Here is a 17,580-nt window from a genome sequence, read left to right as displayed (position 1 = left end):
AATAGGCTAGGTCAATTGAAATGCCCGTCAACAATCCGATACAACGTAATACATTTATTACCTCGCAATAATCAATCATTTTATTTACCTTATCCTGTTTGTGGCACAGCTTGTAATAGAAAGGACATCTGTAAATGGCTTCCACCTGGGGCGGGATATCATTGCTCCTCATTTAAACTGTATTTGAATGTGACTTCCTTGAGTCCCAGTCGATAGAGGTCCTTTAGGGTGAAACTGAATTAGCACTGAAGCTGAAAAGATGATTTTTTCATTATCCATTTTCTGTCTTGTATTGTTTTCTTATTTTTTTCCCCAGAAAGAATTACCAACTGAATTCAGACTATGCCCCGCTATTCCATTTCACACCAACTGTAAACTCAATGCACACGGTCAATTTGTTCACATTAGATACTGTACATGCACACTTCACATTGCTGATGTTTTGCCAAACATATCGGCACTTGTGTCAAAATACGCATCACCTCTACTGAGAACGATGGTGATGGTGATGATGATGACTGACAATGATGTTGATGACCATTGCTCAGCGATATCATCCAGTTTCATAAGTAGCAGCAGTGAAAGCAGCAGCATGCAATAGAGCAGGGTTTTATGATGGCATAATTGACAGAGGTAATATGTCAGTGGGTGGACTGTGTCGGTGATACATTCTTATATCCCGTCTATGCTTGACATTCTTGTGAAATCACACCTATGATGACCACCGTCAAAGAACCGTATGAATTGCCTTTCGACATTGCATGTTTGACATTGTGAATCACAAGAATTTAGCGACACTCTTAGGGGGAAAAAAGCTTCTTCATTTTTTCCTAAGGGATAATCCTTTTTGGTTCCAGGTAGAAAGAACCCTTTTGTGGTGAAAAAAGGTTACACTTAGAACCTTTTCGTGGTGAAAGGGTTCCACGTAGAAACTCATATTACTGAAAGGGTTCCAGTTATTTTCAGAGGTTTCTTCTATGGGGACAATTGAAGAACCCTTTATGGCTCAAAGGTAGCACCTTCTTTTCTAAGAGTTTACTTTACTAACCGAACAATGCAAGAAAGACCTTACCAATCCAAAGCTGCACCTGCACCTGTCTTTTTACAGGTACTATCCACATACATTCTGCCTCTATATCTGGCACCCAGTCTGCAGCTCAACATCATGAACCAGACATGCATTGGCCGGGTCAGAAACCTGTCTTGCCTACGAGTTATTAACACTAAATACTGTGTAATAATCGTACTACATACTATTTAGAACATACTGTTTAGTAAAAATGAACGCAGTACATTTACAACAAAAAAACACATGACAAATTTGCACTTTCACATGTCAGATCGCGACACATTTTCACATGTGAGGGGAATAACATATTTTCACCTCACGTAAATTGCGGTTTCACATGTTTAAAAAAAAATCACATATGAAAATAAAATGTGCAGGTTCACATGTAAGAAAGCCTATTGGGGGAAGGTCACGACCTGGCAGTGTGGTGCCAGGACAACAACCTCTCCCTCAACATCAGCAAGACAAAGGAGCTGATCGTGTACTACAGGAAACGGAGGGCCATGCACTGGGGCCGAGCTCCCTGCCATCCAGGACCTTGATACCAGGCGATGTCAGAGGAAGGCCCTAAAACATGTCAAAGACTCCAGCCACCCAAGTCATGGCCTGTCCTCTCTGCTACTGCACGGCAAGTGGTACCGATGCACCAAGTCTGGAACCAACAGGACCCTGAACATATTCAACCCCAAAGCCATAAGTTAACCAAATAGCTAAATAGTTAACCATATAGCTACCTGGAGTATTGACCCACCTACGCTGCTGCTACTGTTTATTATCTATTCTGTTGCCGAGTCATTTTATCCCTACCTACACTGTATTTCTCTACCTCAGTTAGCTCGCACCTCTGCACATCAACTCGGTACTGGTACCATGTGTATATAGTCAACTTATCGTTACTCATTGTGTATTTATTCTTTGAGTTATAATTCTTTCTATAATTGCTATATTTTTCTCTCTGCGTTGTTGGGGCCTGTATGTAAGCATTTCACTGTTAGTCTACACCTATTGTTTATGACGCATGTGACAAATAACATTTGATTTGATTTAGAGCTAGTGAGTCATTTTCTCCTAGAGATGGGCCAGATATGCCATGTCTAAGACAAGGGATACCTTTCTGTTGCTTGCATATGTCTTCACCTTGGCAAAGGGCAGACAGAGGAAAAATAGCATCTTCCATTTGTCCTTTTAAAATTGGATAATGTGGTGAGTGGTTGCCTCGATCAAAAAGTTCAAGTATATAATGAAATGGAACCTGAACTGGGTGTGTTGTCCCCACTGACCTGTCCTAGACTGTGGAACTCAGACTCCTGACTGACTCTACATGTACCTGGCCTCTAACGACAGACCGTATTATATTAAAAGACTCAGAGATGTTATCTGGCTAAAATAAACCCTTCTCTCTTTGGCTAGCATTGGACTAGTAACCGAAAGGTTGCAAGTTCATAATCCCGAGCTGACAAGGTACAGATCTGTCATTCTGCCCCTGAACAGGCAGTTAACCCACAGTTCATAGGTCGTCATTGAAAATAAGAATTTGTTCTTAACTGACTTGCCTAGTTAAATAAAGAAAAAAAAAAGATTTCTGCAGTTTGACAGGGTTTTCATCCCCCCAGGGCCAGGAGATTTTGTCGTTTTTAAAACCATGAGACCTGATTTGGAAAGACTGGTCCCATCATCGCCCTTATAAAACCTTTTTACAACTAATGAATCACTGTCATACCTTATAGGGTCCAGAGGTTTCCTGGTTAGGTTGACGGATAGGGAAAAACTCAGGGCACAAATCATAAAGATGGCGCAGCTGTAATGGAATGTATCTGCTCTTTTGTATTTCCAGCTAAGTCCCCTCCTGTTCCCTGATTAAGAGGTGATGACTAGTCCACTCTACTACCATTGTCAACTCTGTCCTGACATAAACTGAAGCCACGTCTCATGTGCCCACTCATCCACTGGCACATTGAATGTTTCCTCTCCAAGCACTGTGAGTACCCCTATCAATTTTCTTTCATTACTCTATGTAGAGTTAATCACATACATAAACACGACTACATTATTACACATCAATGATTTTACTCCTTGCTTGGACTAACTCATTCTTAGCTCTTTGGTCTTACTCTGTAGTGTGTTATGTTATTGTTTTTTGTCTTCCCAGACAAATCCTGTCCTGCACTGCAGTCAAGCCTCTGAACATCTGATCTTACGCCTCATGCCCTCATTCAATCACTGCTGTGATCCCTTCCAAACACTGTAAGTAGCCCTCTCATTCCCATTCCTCATATTGTTCTACAAATGTCTTTATTAAATGCTTTAGGTGATACTGACCCACCATTGAAACCCTGATAAGGGGGTGGATTACACTGGGAAAAGTGCGTTCTTTTTTTGTTTTCTGTTGCCACTGGCTCCCCTACATGGAGGACCGTGCTCTCTGTTTAGTTCAAAGTCAAGTTGTCAGCCACCAACAAAGTATAATACTTCTACATCTAGGAAAGGAGTGCTTTTTTTGATAATGTGCACTTGCTCATTAGTTAGTTAGCTTGCTAACTGAGCCAGGCAGTCACACACACTTCATATGAAACAAATGGGGATTATAAGTGCAACAAAATGCACACAACACTAACTTTTTGAGGATCTGGGGACCCATGACAAATCTTTTGTCTCCTGATGGGGAAAATGTGTTGTTGTGCCCTCTTCACAACTGTTTTGTTGTGTTTGGACCATGATCGTTTGATGGTGATGTGGACACCAAGGAACTTGAAACTCTCAACCCGCTCCACTACAGCCAAGTCGATGTTAATGGGGGCCTGTTCCGCCCACCTTTTCCTGTAGTCCACGATGATCTCCTTTGTCTTGCTCACATTGAGGGATAAGTTGTCCTGGCACCACACTGCCAGGTCTCTGACCTCCCTATGGGCTGTCTCATCATTGTCGGTGATCAAGCCTACCACTGTTGTGTCATCAGTAAACTTGATGGTGTTGGAAGTCTTGTTTGGCCACGCAGTCGTGGATGAATAGTGAGTACAGGATGGGACTAAGCCAGCACCCCTGTGGGGCCCCAGTTTTGAGGATCAGCGTGGCAGACGTGTTTTTGCCTACCCATAGCAACTTGGTTGCAGTTTCTGTGCCAACATGGTGACATTTTTAACACGGGTCATCAGAATGGGTTGTTAGATGTCAGTTACATGATTACAACTTGATTCATGCTTGAAGTGTGGTTTTATGATTAATTACTAAAAAGGCCCGTGTTTAAAGACCTCTATTTTTTTTATAAATAGATAATGTATAGCATATTTGTTCGGCCCGCATCTCACCACTCAGATTATATTTTGGCCCATCAAGCTCAAAGGTTTGAGCAGTCATAAACTACTCATAAAATTAGAATGGCGTTGCATGATTTATACAAGTAATAAACCTAGACGGCATACTATTATTTGGCAGCGGTCCAATATAATGCAATCATGTGCCTCTGGTGATACTCTTCTTTTTTCCTATCAATCCAGCACATGAGAAACTCTGTCACATTGCAAGAGTTATTGACTCTGAACCGGACTTTTGTTTACAAAGAGCTGTGTTTGACCTCTACACAGCGTCATTCAGATGACCCAAACATGAACTCCCACTCTAATGGCAATAGAGGTAGGCGACAGAGCAAGCTCACCGCATTCAACAGCTCATTCAATTCATTGGCTGGATCTTAGTAATAAAATATATGACAGGATGAGACTTCATAAGCATACAGTTCTTAGTTCAAATCACATTTTATTGGTCACATACACATGGTTAGCAGATGTTAATGTGAGTGTAGCGAAATGTTTGTGCTTCTTGTTCCGACAGAGCAGTAATATCTAACAAGTAATCTCACAAATTCACAATGACTACCCATTACACACAAATGTAAAGGGATGAATAAGAATATGTACATGTAAATATATGGATGAGCGATGGCCGTGTGACATAGGCAAGATGCAGTAGATGGTATCGAATACTGTATATACATATGAAATGAGTAATGTAGGATATGTAGACATTATTAAAGTGGAGTTATTTAAAGTGACTTGTGATACCTTTATTAAATCCATTTACTAAATGTATTAAAGTGGCAAGAGATTTGAGTCTGTATGTTGGCAGCATCTACTCAATGTTAGTGATGGCTGTTTGGTGGCCTTGAGATGGAAGCTGTCTTCCAGTCTCTCAGTACCAGCTTTGATGCACCTGTACTGACCATGCCTTCTGGATGATAGCGTCGTGAAAAGGCAGTGGCTTGGGTGGTTGTTGTCCTTGATCTTTTTGGCCTCCTGTGACATCGGGTGCTGTAAGTGTTCTGGAGGGCAGTTAGTTTGCCCCCGGTGATGCGTTGTGCAGAACGCACTACCCTCTGGAGAGCCTTGCGGTTGCGGGTGGAGCAGTTGCCGTACCATGTGGTGATACAGCCCGACAGGATGCTCTAGATTGTGCACCTGAAAAAGTTTGTGTTTTAGGTGACAAGCAAAATTTCTTCAGCCTCCTGAGGTTGAAGAGATGCTGTTAGGCTACGCCGTTGCGCCTTCTTCACCACACTGTATGTGTGGGTGGACCTTTTCAGTTTGTCCGTAATGTGTACGCCGAGGAACTTAAAAACTTTCCACCTTCTCCACTACTTTCCCGTTGATGTGGATGGGGGGGGATGCTCCCTCTGCTGTTTCCTGAAGTCCACGATCATCTCCTTTTTGTTGACGTTGAGTGAGAGGTTATTTTCCTGACACCACACTCCAAGGGCTCTCACCTCCTCCCTGTAGGCCGTCTCGTCATCCCTGTTGAGGAAATGAAACACTGGGTTTCCTTTACTGATGTCCTGCGTTTGTATCTTTCACAATCATTGTCTCATATACTGCATGTACAGTGTGGAGTCTCCTACCCGGAAACCATAAGACAAATAAACTACCATAAACTGTTATGACCCCGTGCAGCTTACTCATGAATTACACAAGAACTGCAGGGTTTAAAAAGTGTTCTTCGGCTGTCCCCAAAGCAGAATTATTTTAGGTTTCATGTAGAACACTGTGTAAAATGAAACTCAAAAGGGTTCTTTCTATCTGGAGTCAAAAGGGCTTTTTCAAAGGGTTATCCTATGGGAACAGTCGAATAACCCTTTTAGGTACTAGGTAGCACATTTGTTTCTAAGAGTCTGCCTATAGAATTACTAGAAAACAGTTAAGAGTACTACTATGTACAGATGTCAGATTTGAATATTACACATTTCATTGCAGTAGGAAAATTGTGCAGCAAGGATATCTCAAAATGGAAACATGAATAACAGGTAAACAAGTAACGGAATCGAGCTCCTCAGTACCTGAATTATGAATGTAGTTAACACCGACCAGAATAATTATCCTACGGTATGGGGTCCTCCTCTTGCATGTTGCTTGGTTTGCTGCTCCATTGTTGTGGACATGACAAGTTTGCATGCATGATAACATACAGGCTACAATTTTCATTTACAGCTAAATCAGCTATTTTACTGACTGTTTAATTAAGAATAGTGGTGTTTCATTGCGAAGCTAATATTGCATTAGAGCTGCTGTATTTTTCGAGTGAGTAGGCTTGCATTGTGATACAGTCATACAAATATGACACCCGTGCATATGATTAAATTATATGTTCAAGTTAACATGGTTTCATATTCGTTAATAATATTGAAAGGTGATACGATGCAATCTACTGTAACTAGATTAGACTGCCGAGGCTACTTCTTCCTAATGTAAGCTAAATGCAATGGATACAAAATAAATACGTGCATGTGACGAAGGATAACATGTCCAATACAATTATATGCAGATCTATCTATATATATATACGTCAAAATGTTGGACACACCTACTCACTCAATGATTTTCCTGATTGACTGATCTTCATGTCTTATTTGAGACAGGAGTTTAGTTGGGTTTTTTTCAGCCCTTCACTAACACCTAATTGGGGTCTAAATTGAATCCCCTGGGACAGATATATTTCAGAATGAGCTTTATGAATTACAATGTCCTGACAAATCTGCATGATAAATAATATAATGGGTGAATCTATTTCTAACATTGTGAGGTTGGCACACTCCTAAATAATATCCTGGGATATGTTGATTATCCTGTTGGCTTGGAGGTTCACAACAAGTTCCTTACATCTGCAGGGTGGAATATCATTCAACCTGGAGTAAGTAAAAACAAAGGGGAAGACATTAGCCTCACTGCTCAAATTGTTGCTGAAGCCACAACTGCCTTTAAATGTGCAATCGTTTTATTAATCGTTTAGCATATTTTTAGGCTTGATTAAGTTGTTTACAGCAAGAGTAGAATAACAGCCTCTAATTTTAACGAGTAAAACCAACCCCAATGGTGCAACACATTAGGGGAAGGGAAAGTAGCAAGATAAAGTTAGCTAACGTTAGCTAGGTAAACAGACACTACATGCTAGCAAAACAGACTAAGATAAAGTTAGCTAACGTTAGCTAGGTAAACAGACACTGCATGCTAGCAAAACAGACTCAACAGAATGCATAATAACTTGGCTGGTGAGCAAGCCTAGAATGAACAGAACACAGCTGGCTGAATTTCCTACGTTTTTCATCAGAAGTTGTTCAAATGTCTTACTTCTGAACGAGTCATGCAATACTTTTTCTCCTGCCAAGCCAATACAATGGAGTGAAACGTGATCAGGTGCCACTTTAGTCTCTGGAAACAAATGGGAAGAAAAAAAATGTTAAACTCTGAGTCTTCACAATTGACACATTGCTGAATATACGATTAGTTAGTTTAGGTCATCTCTAAACATCTCTTAGCAGGATGAGATCGCCTTTTGGCTAGCTATCGTGTCCGATGTATTAGTTAGCTTGGCAATGGGCTGATAATCATCAGTTACTTAACATTTTAATTCACAATTGATATGAAAGTAATTTCTTGAAAATGTTATCATTTGGTGAACAAATACATATTATACTTACATTTTGTGGATTTCTGGAAAATGTTCTCCCAAGTGGGGACTTCTGTCCGTCGTCAATTATTTTTGCTGCGCTGCAAGGTGTTATGTAATAGCCTCTCGGGGATTGGGACATGCCAATTTGGAAGTATTGCCTGGAAATTCTGCCTCAAAAGGTAGCAACCTTATTATTGCCAGCTGGTCTTGTTAAACCACCGATACATGCTAAATTAACCTGCACAGGTGATCTTAATTGCACCCATTATTGGTCACCTCATTACAGCTCCCTGAAAGATGCTATGTTCGCCCTCTGGTTGGTGTTGTCATCGCAACAACTTAGTCCTTTTTGAACAGACGAAGGGTGATTTATCTATTTGACAAGCATTCCGTACAAAATAAATAAACTATTTCCTTGTTTACCATGCCAAATCTACCTTGGCAATTTACCCGATACTTTATATGAATGGAAACTAATGTTTTGTGTAGCCTACTGACTGTTATTATTTTATTTGTTTCTTATTTATGTTATCCAAAAGTGTCTGGTATGATAATTTCCTTTCAGGGCCGGGTGTAAAATAACCGTGGACTGACCATATGAAACGTGTAACTACTTGAAGTCAATTGGGGGACTGAGTTATTTGTGCCAGAAGTGCATGGGCCAGAATGGTATCCACACGGTTGGCCTAACGTAAACTCACGCCATTCCGTACAAATGTGCGAGGCTACAAAGAAAAATAATGGGACTGTGTTGACTTTAAAATCAGGGGTGTGAACTACTTTTCTACTCAAGCGTTGCTCGACATGGTAATGGCTCTATAGTATTGGAGAAAAGATGAAAAAAAACGGACCCTCCGTTACATCGTGACGTGTCATGTCGTAACGTACAGCACGCATAAAGCAACTATTTCTGTCTTACAATCTCTCTCCACCAGGTGTAGCACTTCTCTCATCGTTTAAAAACAATAAATGGACAGTGACGCGGGTAAGAGGGGGATACCTAGTCATTTTTTTCCGTCATTGCATGCGATCATCATTCTCAAAGCCGCTGTTTACTTCTAAGATGAGTTTAGCACCGCCCTAAAAAAACGATTCAAATTCGACACAAACCTTCAAATAGGTATGTAATGACACATTATATAAACTCTATGTAGTGTTTTATTTACATTTTAGAGGCGATAAGGTGATAAGTTGGACAGATTGAGTGAAAAAAAGCAATTTTCCCACACAACATCTCTCCTTCTCACAATCACGCATTCGTTTCGCTTCTCCACCCGCCATTTTTTTAAAGACCCAACGGAGCTCATTGCCTTGTTGAATTATGCAGAAACGGGCAGCGTTTAGGTCATGTAATAGATTCTGTTGGAAAGGGGAGAAATTGTGCTTTACAATGGTATTGACATTACAGTTGACCTGGAAGTATTACATTTTTGGGGCGCTAAAATAAGGTTAATTGTATGGACCAAGGCGATGTACAAAAGTAAGTGAGTTTACGTTATATGTGCATGCTGTTTGTAGCAGCCCTAACCACTAGACCACCCCAAGCCACAATTTAACAACATTTTTAGTTCATTAGTCATCTTAGGATATACTAAACACTTGTGTGGCGTAGCCTAGTGGAGACCAATATCTCTCTTGTTTTATGAAGCTATATAAAACAATGGTTGTTGATGTGTATGGCTGCAATTTCAGATACATGTTTGTACATTTGAATGTTGCAGTAATAGGACCCAGGCCTTGCATTTGAGTGAGCGAGAGAGAACATAATTTTGATAGAAAGCCATCCCAATGTGCACACATGGAGAGAAAGAGAACTGCTCATTTTCAGCCAGTGATGAGGCTCATTTGAATTTCCTGATGCATCTGGACAATCCTCTACAACAAAAGAGTGATTATTAAGTTACGTTAAGATCCGTCATCTGTATATGAACAATTCAGCAATATGTTGTCCTAATGTGTGTCCTAACTTCAACAAAGACAATGAATTAAATTAATTCTAATTATTTCTGAGGTACACTTAATGTCAGTGGATACAATGAAAAAGCTGACAAAGAAAACATTGTGTCCTCCAGAAATAATCAAGACAGTTAGTACAGTATTAGCAGGACATACTGCCAGGAGATAGAGATAATGTATCAGCAAGCAATTATCCACCCCTAATCTTTCACATTTATTACATTACAAATAATCCCACCTCCGGGTGTGGCAACCCGACCTGTTAAATCTCAATCATCTGCACACAGGGAAGTCACAGTCCTGGTAAGACTGGCACTAGTGTGTGGCTCTGCCCACAATATCATTCAAGGTCACTGAGAAATACAATAAGACTTTATCGCACAGCTGCAGACCAGTGAGGCTGTATCAAAGCACTCTGGAATGAAGGACATTATGAGGACATTACTCAACTTGTATTCGGGGAAGATTTTTTCTTTAATGAGTCGGACGCAAAGGATTTACTTCAGACACCTGACAAGGCCCTCATCCCCATAATTCGCAGGAGAAAGAGACAGAGATATTTGGGACGTAAATCGGGGGTGCCTTGTAAGGATCCGATGGCGAGTAGGTAATCTGCCTTTACCATCGGTCCTATTAGCCAACATACAATCATTGGATAATAAAATAGACAAACTATCACGTATATTCTACCAACGGGACATTAAAAACTGTAATATCTTATGTTTCACCGAGTCGTGGCTGAAGGACGACATGAATAACATACAGCTGGTGGGTTTTAAGCTGTATCGGCAGGATAGGATAGCCGCCTCTGGTAAGACAAGGGGTGGAGGTCTATGTATATTTGTAAACAACAGCTGATGCACAAAATCTAATGAAGTCTTGAGGTTTTGCTCGCCTAATGCAGATTATCTCATGATAAACTGTAGACCACACTATTTATCAAGAGAGTTTTCATCTATATTCTTCGTAGCCGTCTATTTACCACCACAAACCAATGCTGGCACTAAGACCGCAATCAATGAGCTGTGTACGGCCATAAGCAAACAGGAAAATATTGATCCAGAGAAAGGCGCTCCTAGTGGCCGGGGACTTTAATGCAAGCAACCTTAAATTGGTTTTCTACCAGCATGTTAAATGTGCAACCAGTGGGAAAAAAACCCGAGACCACCTTTACTCCAAACACAGAGACGCATACAATGCTCTCCCTCGCCCTCCATTTGTCAAATCTGACCATAATGCTATCCTCCTGATTCCTGCTTACAAGCAAAAACTAATGCAGGAAGCACCAGTGACTCGGTCAATAAAATTAGGTCAGATGAAGCAGATGCTAAGCTACAGGACTGTTTTGCTAGCACAGACTGGAATATGTTCTGTTATTGATGAGTCCATCACATCAGTCACTGGCATCATCAATAAGTGCATTGATAATGTCATCCCCACAGTGACTGTATGTACATACCCCAAACAGAAGCCATGGATTACAGGCAACATCTGCACTGAGCTAAAGGGTAGAGCTGCCGCTTTCAGGAAGCGGGACTCTAACCCGGAAGCTTATAAGAAATTCCGCTATGCCCTCCGTAGAACCATCAAACAGGCAAAGTGTCAATACAGGACAAAGATTGAATCGTACTACAATGGCTCCAACACTCGTCGGATGTGGCAGGGCTTGCAAACTATTACAGACTACAAAGGGAAGCACAGCCACGAGCTGCCCAGTGACACGAGCCTACCAGACGAGCAAAATTACTTCTATGCTCACTTTGTGGCAAGCAAAACTGAAACATGCATGAGAGCATCAGCTGTTCTGGACAACTGTGTAGTCATGCTCTCCGTAGCCGATGTGAGTAAAACCTTTAAACAGGTCAACCTGTAATACCAACATATTTCAAGCAGACCACCATAGTCCCTGTGCCCAAAAATGCTAAAGTAACCTGCCTAAATGACTACTGACCCGTAGCACTCACGTCTGTAGCCATGAAGTGCTTTGAAAGTCTGGTCACGGCTCACATCAACACCATTATCCCAGATACCCTAGACCCACTCAATTTGCATACCATCCCAACAGATCCACAGATGACGAAATCTCTATTGCCCTCCACACTGCCCTTTCCCACCTGGACAAAAGGAACACCTATGTGAGAATGCTAAAAGGAGGGCCGAGCACGCACCCATCCCATCGACGGGGCTATAGTGGAGCCGGTTGAGAGCTTCAAGTTCCTTGGTGTTCACATCACCAACAAACTATTATGGTTCAAACACACCAAGACAGTCGTGAAGAGGGCACGACAAAGCCTATTCCCCCTCAGGAGACTGAAAAGATTTGGCATGGGTCCTCAGATCCTAAAAAAGTTATACAGCTGCACCATCGAGAGCATCCTGGTTGCATCACCGCCTGGTATAGCATCTGGCCTCCCACCACAAGCCACTACAGAGGGTAGTGCGTACGGCCCAAGCTTCCTGCCACCCAGGACCTCTATACCAAGCAGTGTCAGAGGAAGGCCCTAAAAATTGTCAAAGACTCCAGCCACCCTAGTCATAGACTGTTCTCTCTTCTACCGCATGGCAAGCGGTACTGGAGCGCCAAGTCTAGGTCCAAAAGGCTTCTTAACAGCTTCTACCCCCCAAACCAAAAGACTCCTGAACAGCTAATCAGATGACTACCCAGACTATTTGCATCGCCCCCCCTCCTTCCTCTCCCCTCTTATACGCTGCTGCTACTCTCTGTTAATTATTTATGCATAGTCACTTTAACTCTACCTACATGTACATATTACCTCAATTACCTCGACTAACCGGTGCCCCCCGTTCATTGACTCTGTACCAGTACCCCCTGTATATAGCCACGCTACTGTTTACTACTGCTCTTTAATAATTTGTTATTTCGATTTCAGATTTTTTTACTTATTTTAACACTTAACATTTTAACACTTAACACGTAATTTTATTAAAACTGCATTGTTGGTTAAGGGCTTGTAAATAAGCATTTCACTGTAAGGTGTGTTGTATTCAGCCCATGTGACAAATAACATTTAGTTTGATTTGTATTCTCAACCTTAAGTATAATACTATTCCCATAATCTCCATAATCTCCATACTGTTCCCTTTCAATTGGTACCATGGTTATGCACATACTTTTCATATTCCTTCTGTAAGAAACATTTGAATTTAGCCCATATAGGACATTCCCACGAGTGTAAAGGGTTAGTTGTGACAGGAAAGATTATGAATTTCAGCAAAGTCATCAGTCAGAGTTCACATTTTTTCATAGCACTGGCTTCTTGTACTGCCAAATGTCTTACGTGGGTACAATTCTTCATGTATAACCCGTCACCGGAAAAGTAAGTCACTCTCTGTAAAGAAACATTGGAGTAGAACGGGAGTGAAGTTATATGTGAGGCGCTCTGATATCACTGACAGATGTGATAAATCACGCTAGAAGACATTAATAAAAAAAAATCTGTCCAAACAATGTCTAATGGAAAACTCAGCCTTTCTCTGCCTCTGCTTTTTCTCTCCTGCTTGAGCTGATAATTATTTGCCAGTCCATCCCTGGGATTTTTTTATTTTTATCAATGGAGATTTTGACAGCTTTGTTAGGCGCCTTACTATAGGGATTCAGCACCACGGGCTGGACACATGCCTGGATGTTTCAGTTTTTCTTTCGGCAATAGGTTTCAATCGAAGTCAGCTTATCAGGACCACATTGGCATGAGCTGAATTAATACACTCATTGTCCACGAAAACAGTCTCTAAAGCTTTGCTCCAAAAACCAACAATCATGCGTAGGGGAGGGGGATTAGATTTTCAGGAGTTTTATGGCTTGGGGGTAGTGGGTCTATATGTAAGGAGAGCTCTTGTCATAAAATCTCATGTTCTGTATGATGCTATTTCAAGGATATTTCTATAGAAACGGATCCTCCTGATAGGAAGCCTGTCACAGGATATCGAATGAGGGAGAACGTTGAGAAGGTAAGCAGGGAGCAGGGAAGGATGATGCCAGGGGAGGAAGCCTCTGGTTCCTGCAAAGCTGACCACAGGCATCCTTCCCCATGGATTCAGGGACATTAGCCTTCCAATACCATCACCATCCCTCACTCTGCCTTACGTGTATACTGTATGACACCTAGCAGCTACTACATGTGCCAACACTTCATTTAATTAAAGAATCATGAATAATATCCAATGTGCATATTTCACATTGTATCCTGTATGTGTATCCTTTTCATTATGATGCTATCAAGGACTTTATCAGTATGTCTATCTACTTGGCTCAGACAGGTATTCCATTGATAATTCCATTCCATTGACTACCATGTCCTTTTCAAGAGCACACGCGGTCATGCAGTGTACTGTTCTTACCTCTCACTGCCGCTGATATCTACTTCCTCCATCACAGGCATCGGGCCCCCGGAACATAGATTCATGTCCCCATAAATGCAGAAACTCCCTACGAGACAAGGAGAAATAGAGGTTACTCAGATAGGGCAGTTAGGATTTATGGTGACCTTACAGATATGCCCTGGAAGTTACTCCCTATCCCTAATTTTGTAAGGCTGTCAACAGAAATGTATTTTGAACATCTGCACATATTTGGTGGGGGGGATTTCAAAAGCTAAGCACGTATTTAACCTGTGATTGAGAGGATTAAGGAGACAAAAAAAGTATTATTTAATTGTTGAGCATAACAGAAAATATGCCTGGAATTACTCTACATACCAATAACAAATGCACTAAGAGGTTGTGAATTAAATCATTACATGCAACAACAACATTACACAAAGAATATAGCATTGGATGTAATGACTGTAATTAAAATGAAGTGCATGCAAGAATAGTGTAACTGATACTTATTATGCTTTAACTTGCCATAGTCATATAGGCTATTGGTTGCATTTCTTGTTAGGTCACATAATCCCATTTTGTTCAAGAAATTCATTGCGTTCACACCTCCTTTTGGGATACATTAATACAAAATGGCTGCCACGTGGTCTATGCAGCAGACCTGAAACACTCCCAGGCAGGAGGAAGTGGTTAAAGCTGCAGAGATGACAATTGGGGTTCTGACTGCTGAAAATATGTGAATGAAATGTGTCGTGTTACACCTTTAGTGAGGTAAACAGCTGAACGTGTACATGTATCTGTACCCTCACTTGATATGTTTCCCATGTATTCCAATTTCAGAAATTGCCTTTTGGGAAATGGACAAGGGAAATCTACAGATGACTTGTCGGCAGTGTTCCACATTTGCATTGACCGTGACTGCATCTGGCCAATTGGGCCTTGTCCTGTACAGTGAGCAATATTGTATGAATCTCTATGGACTTTGAATGTGTTTTATAATATGAACATCTTCATAATACAAGGTAGTTACAGTGCCTTCAGAAATTATTCACAACCCTTGACTTTTTCCACATGTTGTGTTACAGCCTGAATTTAAAATGGATTAAATTGATGTTTTGTGTCACTGGCCTACGCCCAATACCCCCTAATGTCAAAGTGGAATTATACAGTATTTTAGACATGTTTACAAACTAATACAATTTTTAAAGCTGAAATCTATTGAGTCAATAAGTATTTAACCCCTTTGCTATGGCAAGCCAAAATAAGTTCAGGAGTAAACATGTGCTTAACAAGTCACATAATTAAGTTGAATGGACTAATACTGTATGCAATAATAGTGTTAAACATGATTTGTCAATGACTACCTCATCTCTGTGCTGCAATACACCCAGTCACTACAAAGATACAGTTTTGACTTAAATCGTCTGGAAAATCTATCGCAAGACATGAAAATGGCTGTCTAGCAATGATCAACAACCAATTTGACAGAGCTTGAAGAATTTAAAAAGAATCATGTGCAAATATTGTACTATGCAGGTGTGCAAAGCTCTTAGAGACTTACCTAGAAAGACTCACCGCTGTAATCACTGCCAAAAGTGCTTCTACAAAGTATTGACTCAGGGGTGTGAATACTTCAATTTGATATCTCTGTATTTCATTTTGAATACAAGTAAAAATGTACTCCATTTTGAATTCAGGCTGTAACACAACAAAATGTGGAATAAATCAAGGGGTGTGAATACTTTCTGAAGGCGCTGTACATAATATATTATTATCTCCAGAGCAATACGGTACTGTACTGTGTGTGTGTCATTTATCTCAAGTTCATGTAATAATAAGCAGTTTGATTACGGAAAACATTATGCAAATAGTATTTACGGAGATTAATTATGCTGTAGTTTACATTCTGGCTGTTTGGTGCTATTGCAATTCCTATAGTAAACTATTTGAAACGTTTTATGAACTTCGGTAGTGCTCAGATGATCATCACAAATGTATGAAACGGCTGTGAGCAAAACGATGATGCGTAACTACCAACTGGACATTGGACTCAGTGAATCCGAGGGATAGAAATCCTGGTCTGTGCATTTCATTGTAATTACCATGGGCCGGCTGGTTAGCCCAGCGTTTAGAGCATTGGGCTTGTAACCGAACGGTCGCTGGTTCGAATTGCCAACCCGGCAAGGTTGACAAATCTGCCGTTCTTCCCTTGAGGAAGGCAGTTAACCCACAACAACAACTGCTCCCCGGGTGCCGATGACGTGGAAGTTGATTAAGATAGCCCCCTCCCACACCTCTCAGATTCAGAAGATAGGTTAAATGCAGAAGACACATTTCGGGTTGAACGAATTCAGTTGTGCAAGTGACTAGGTATCCACTTCCCCACCGACAAGAGGTAGATTTAGGAGATAAAATGAAGTATCATTATTTTTCTCTCATTCTGCCCTTGGTGTTGCATTGCTTTGACTAAGCCACTGTCTACTGTGTTAGTTGAACGATTCAAATGAATAACCTTGTGATATTGTTGACAAAAGCACTCACCCTGTAATATTAAGAATTATTCTCATTAACATGGAAACTATTTTTGCTGTCGTTTATGAATGAAGCGCTGATGTGAAGTCTGATTAGAACTGACAACGGATGACACATTTACACCTTGAGAGCTTATCTGATTCATTCTCCTTTGAGCCCCGAAGCAGCAGGCAGGTCTTGAAGAAGGGCTGTCCTGGGTGCAACGTATTCATAACTGACCATTCTGGTATATTTGCAACTCCGTTACTGTATGTGTTATTTGGTTTAGTATTAAATGATTTGTGGCAGTCATCAAGAAACGTCTGGCTCCACACCCAAACGCATCAGTTAGCATTACTGGGCCTTTGCCTTTCAGCACGAAAATGGAAATCTCTGATGTGCTTACACCTGGGAAAGAGATTGAGCATGGAAGCAATATTTACAAGGAAACATTGATGCCTAATGGCTTTCTCAGGACCGTTATGGGACAGTATTGGGGAGGAGAGGCTCTTAGTAATAGCTGGAACGGAATAGATGGAATGCTATCGAACACATCCCACACGTTGTTTCCATGTGTTTGATACCATTCCATTTACTCCATTTTACTCCCCTCAGCAGCCTCCTGTGGAAGATATTGTGTCATTCACTGCTCTAGGTGGAGAGAGTACTCCAGTCGTAACTGTCCAGCAGAGGTCCTTGAATCCCTGCCCTCCAGGCAGGGTGTTACTCTCGTACTCTCACAGGTGGTCTCTCTCCAGGCACACGGAGGA

The 17,580-nt window shown here is 41.1% G+C and overlaps 1 protein-coding gene and 1 long non-coding RNA gene across 3 annotated transcripts in view; both read right to left on the bottom strand.

The window, feature by feature from the left end:
- LOC118375600 (5-hydroxytryptamine receptor 4-like) overlaps window positions 1-17,580 on the bottom strand; it is a 149,922-nt gene that overhangs the window by 98,650 nt on the left and 33,692 nt on the right. For both annotated transcript variants that reach the window (XM_035762179.2, XM_035762187.2), the window contains exon 2: window positions 14,318-14,405. In XM_035762179.2, coding sequence (XP_035618072.1) covers window positions 14,318-14,382 — 65 coding nt within the window. In that variant the 5' untranslated portion in view covers window positions 14,383-14,405. The remainder of the gene's footprint in view (window positions 1-14,317; window positions 14,406-17,580) is intronic.
- LOC118375613 (uncharacterized) lies at window positions 4,835-8,486 on the bottom strand. Its single transcript, XR_004823858.2, has 4 exons — window positions 8,031-8,486; window positions 7,681-7,761; window positions 6,393-7,238; window positions 4,835-5,853 (listed from the first exon to the last, which is right to left on the bottom strand). It is a non-coding gene; the product is annotated as an uncharacterized LOC118375613 (long non-coding RNA).

Source organism: Oncorhynchus keta, chromosome 4 (genome assembly GCF_023373465.1).
Source record: "Oncorhynchus keta strain PuntledgeMale-10-30-2019 chromosome 4, Oket_V2, whole genome shotgun sequence".
Classification (NCBI taxonomy): Eukaryota; Metazoa; Chordata; class Actinopteri; order Salmoniformes; family Salmonidae; genus Oncorhynchus; species Oncorhynchus keta.
Note: the sequence above shows the minus strand (reverse complement) of the source record. Positions and strands in the feature narration are given on the sequence as shown.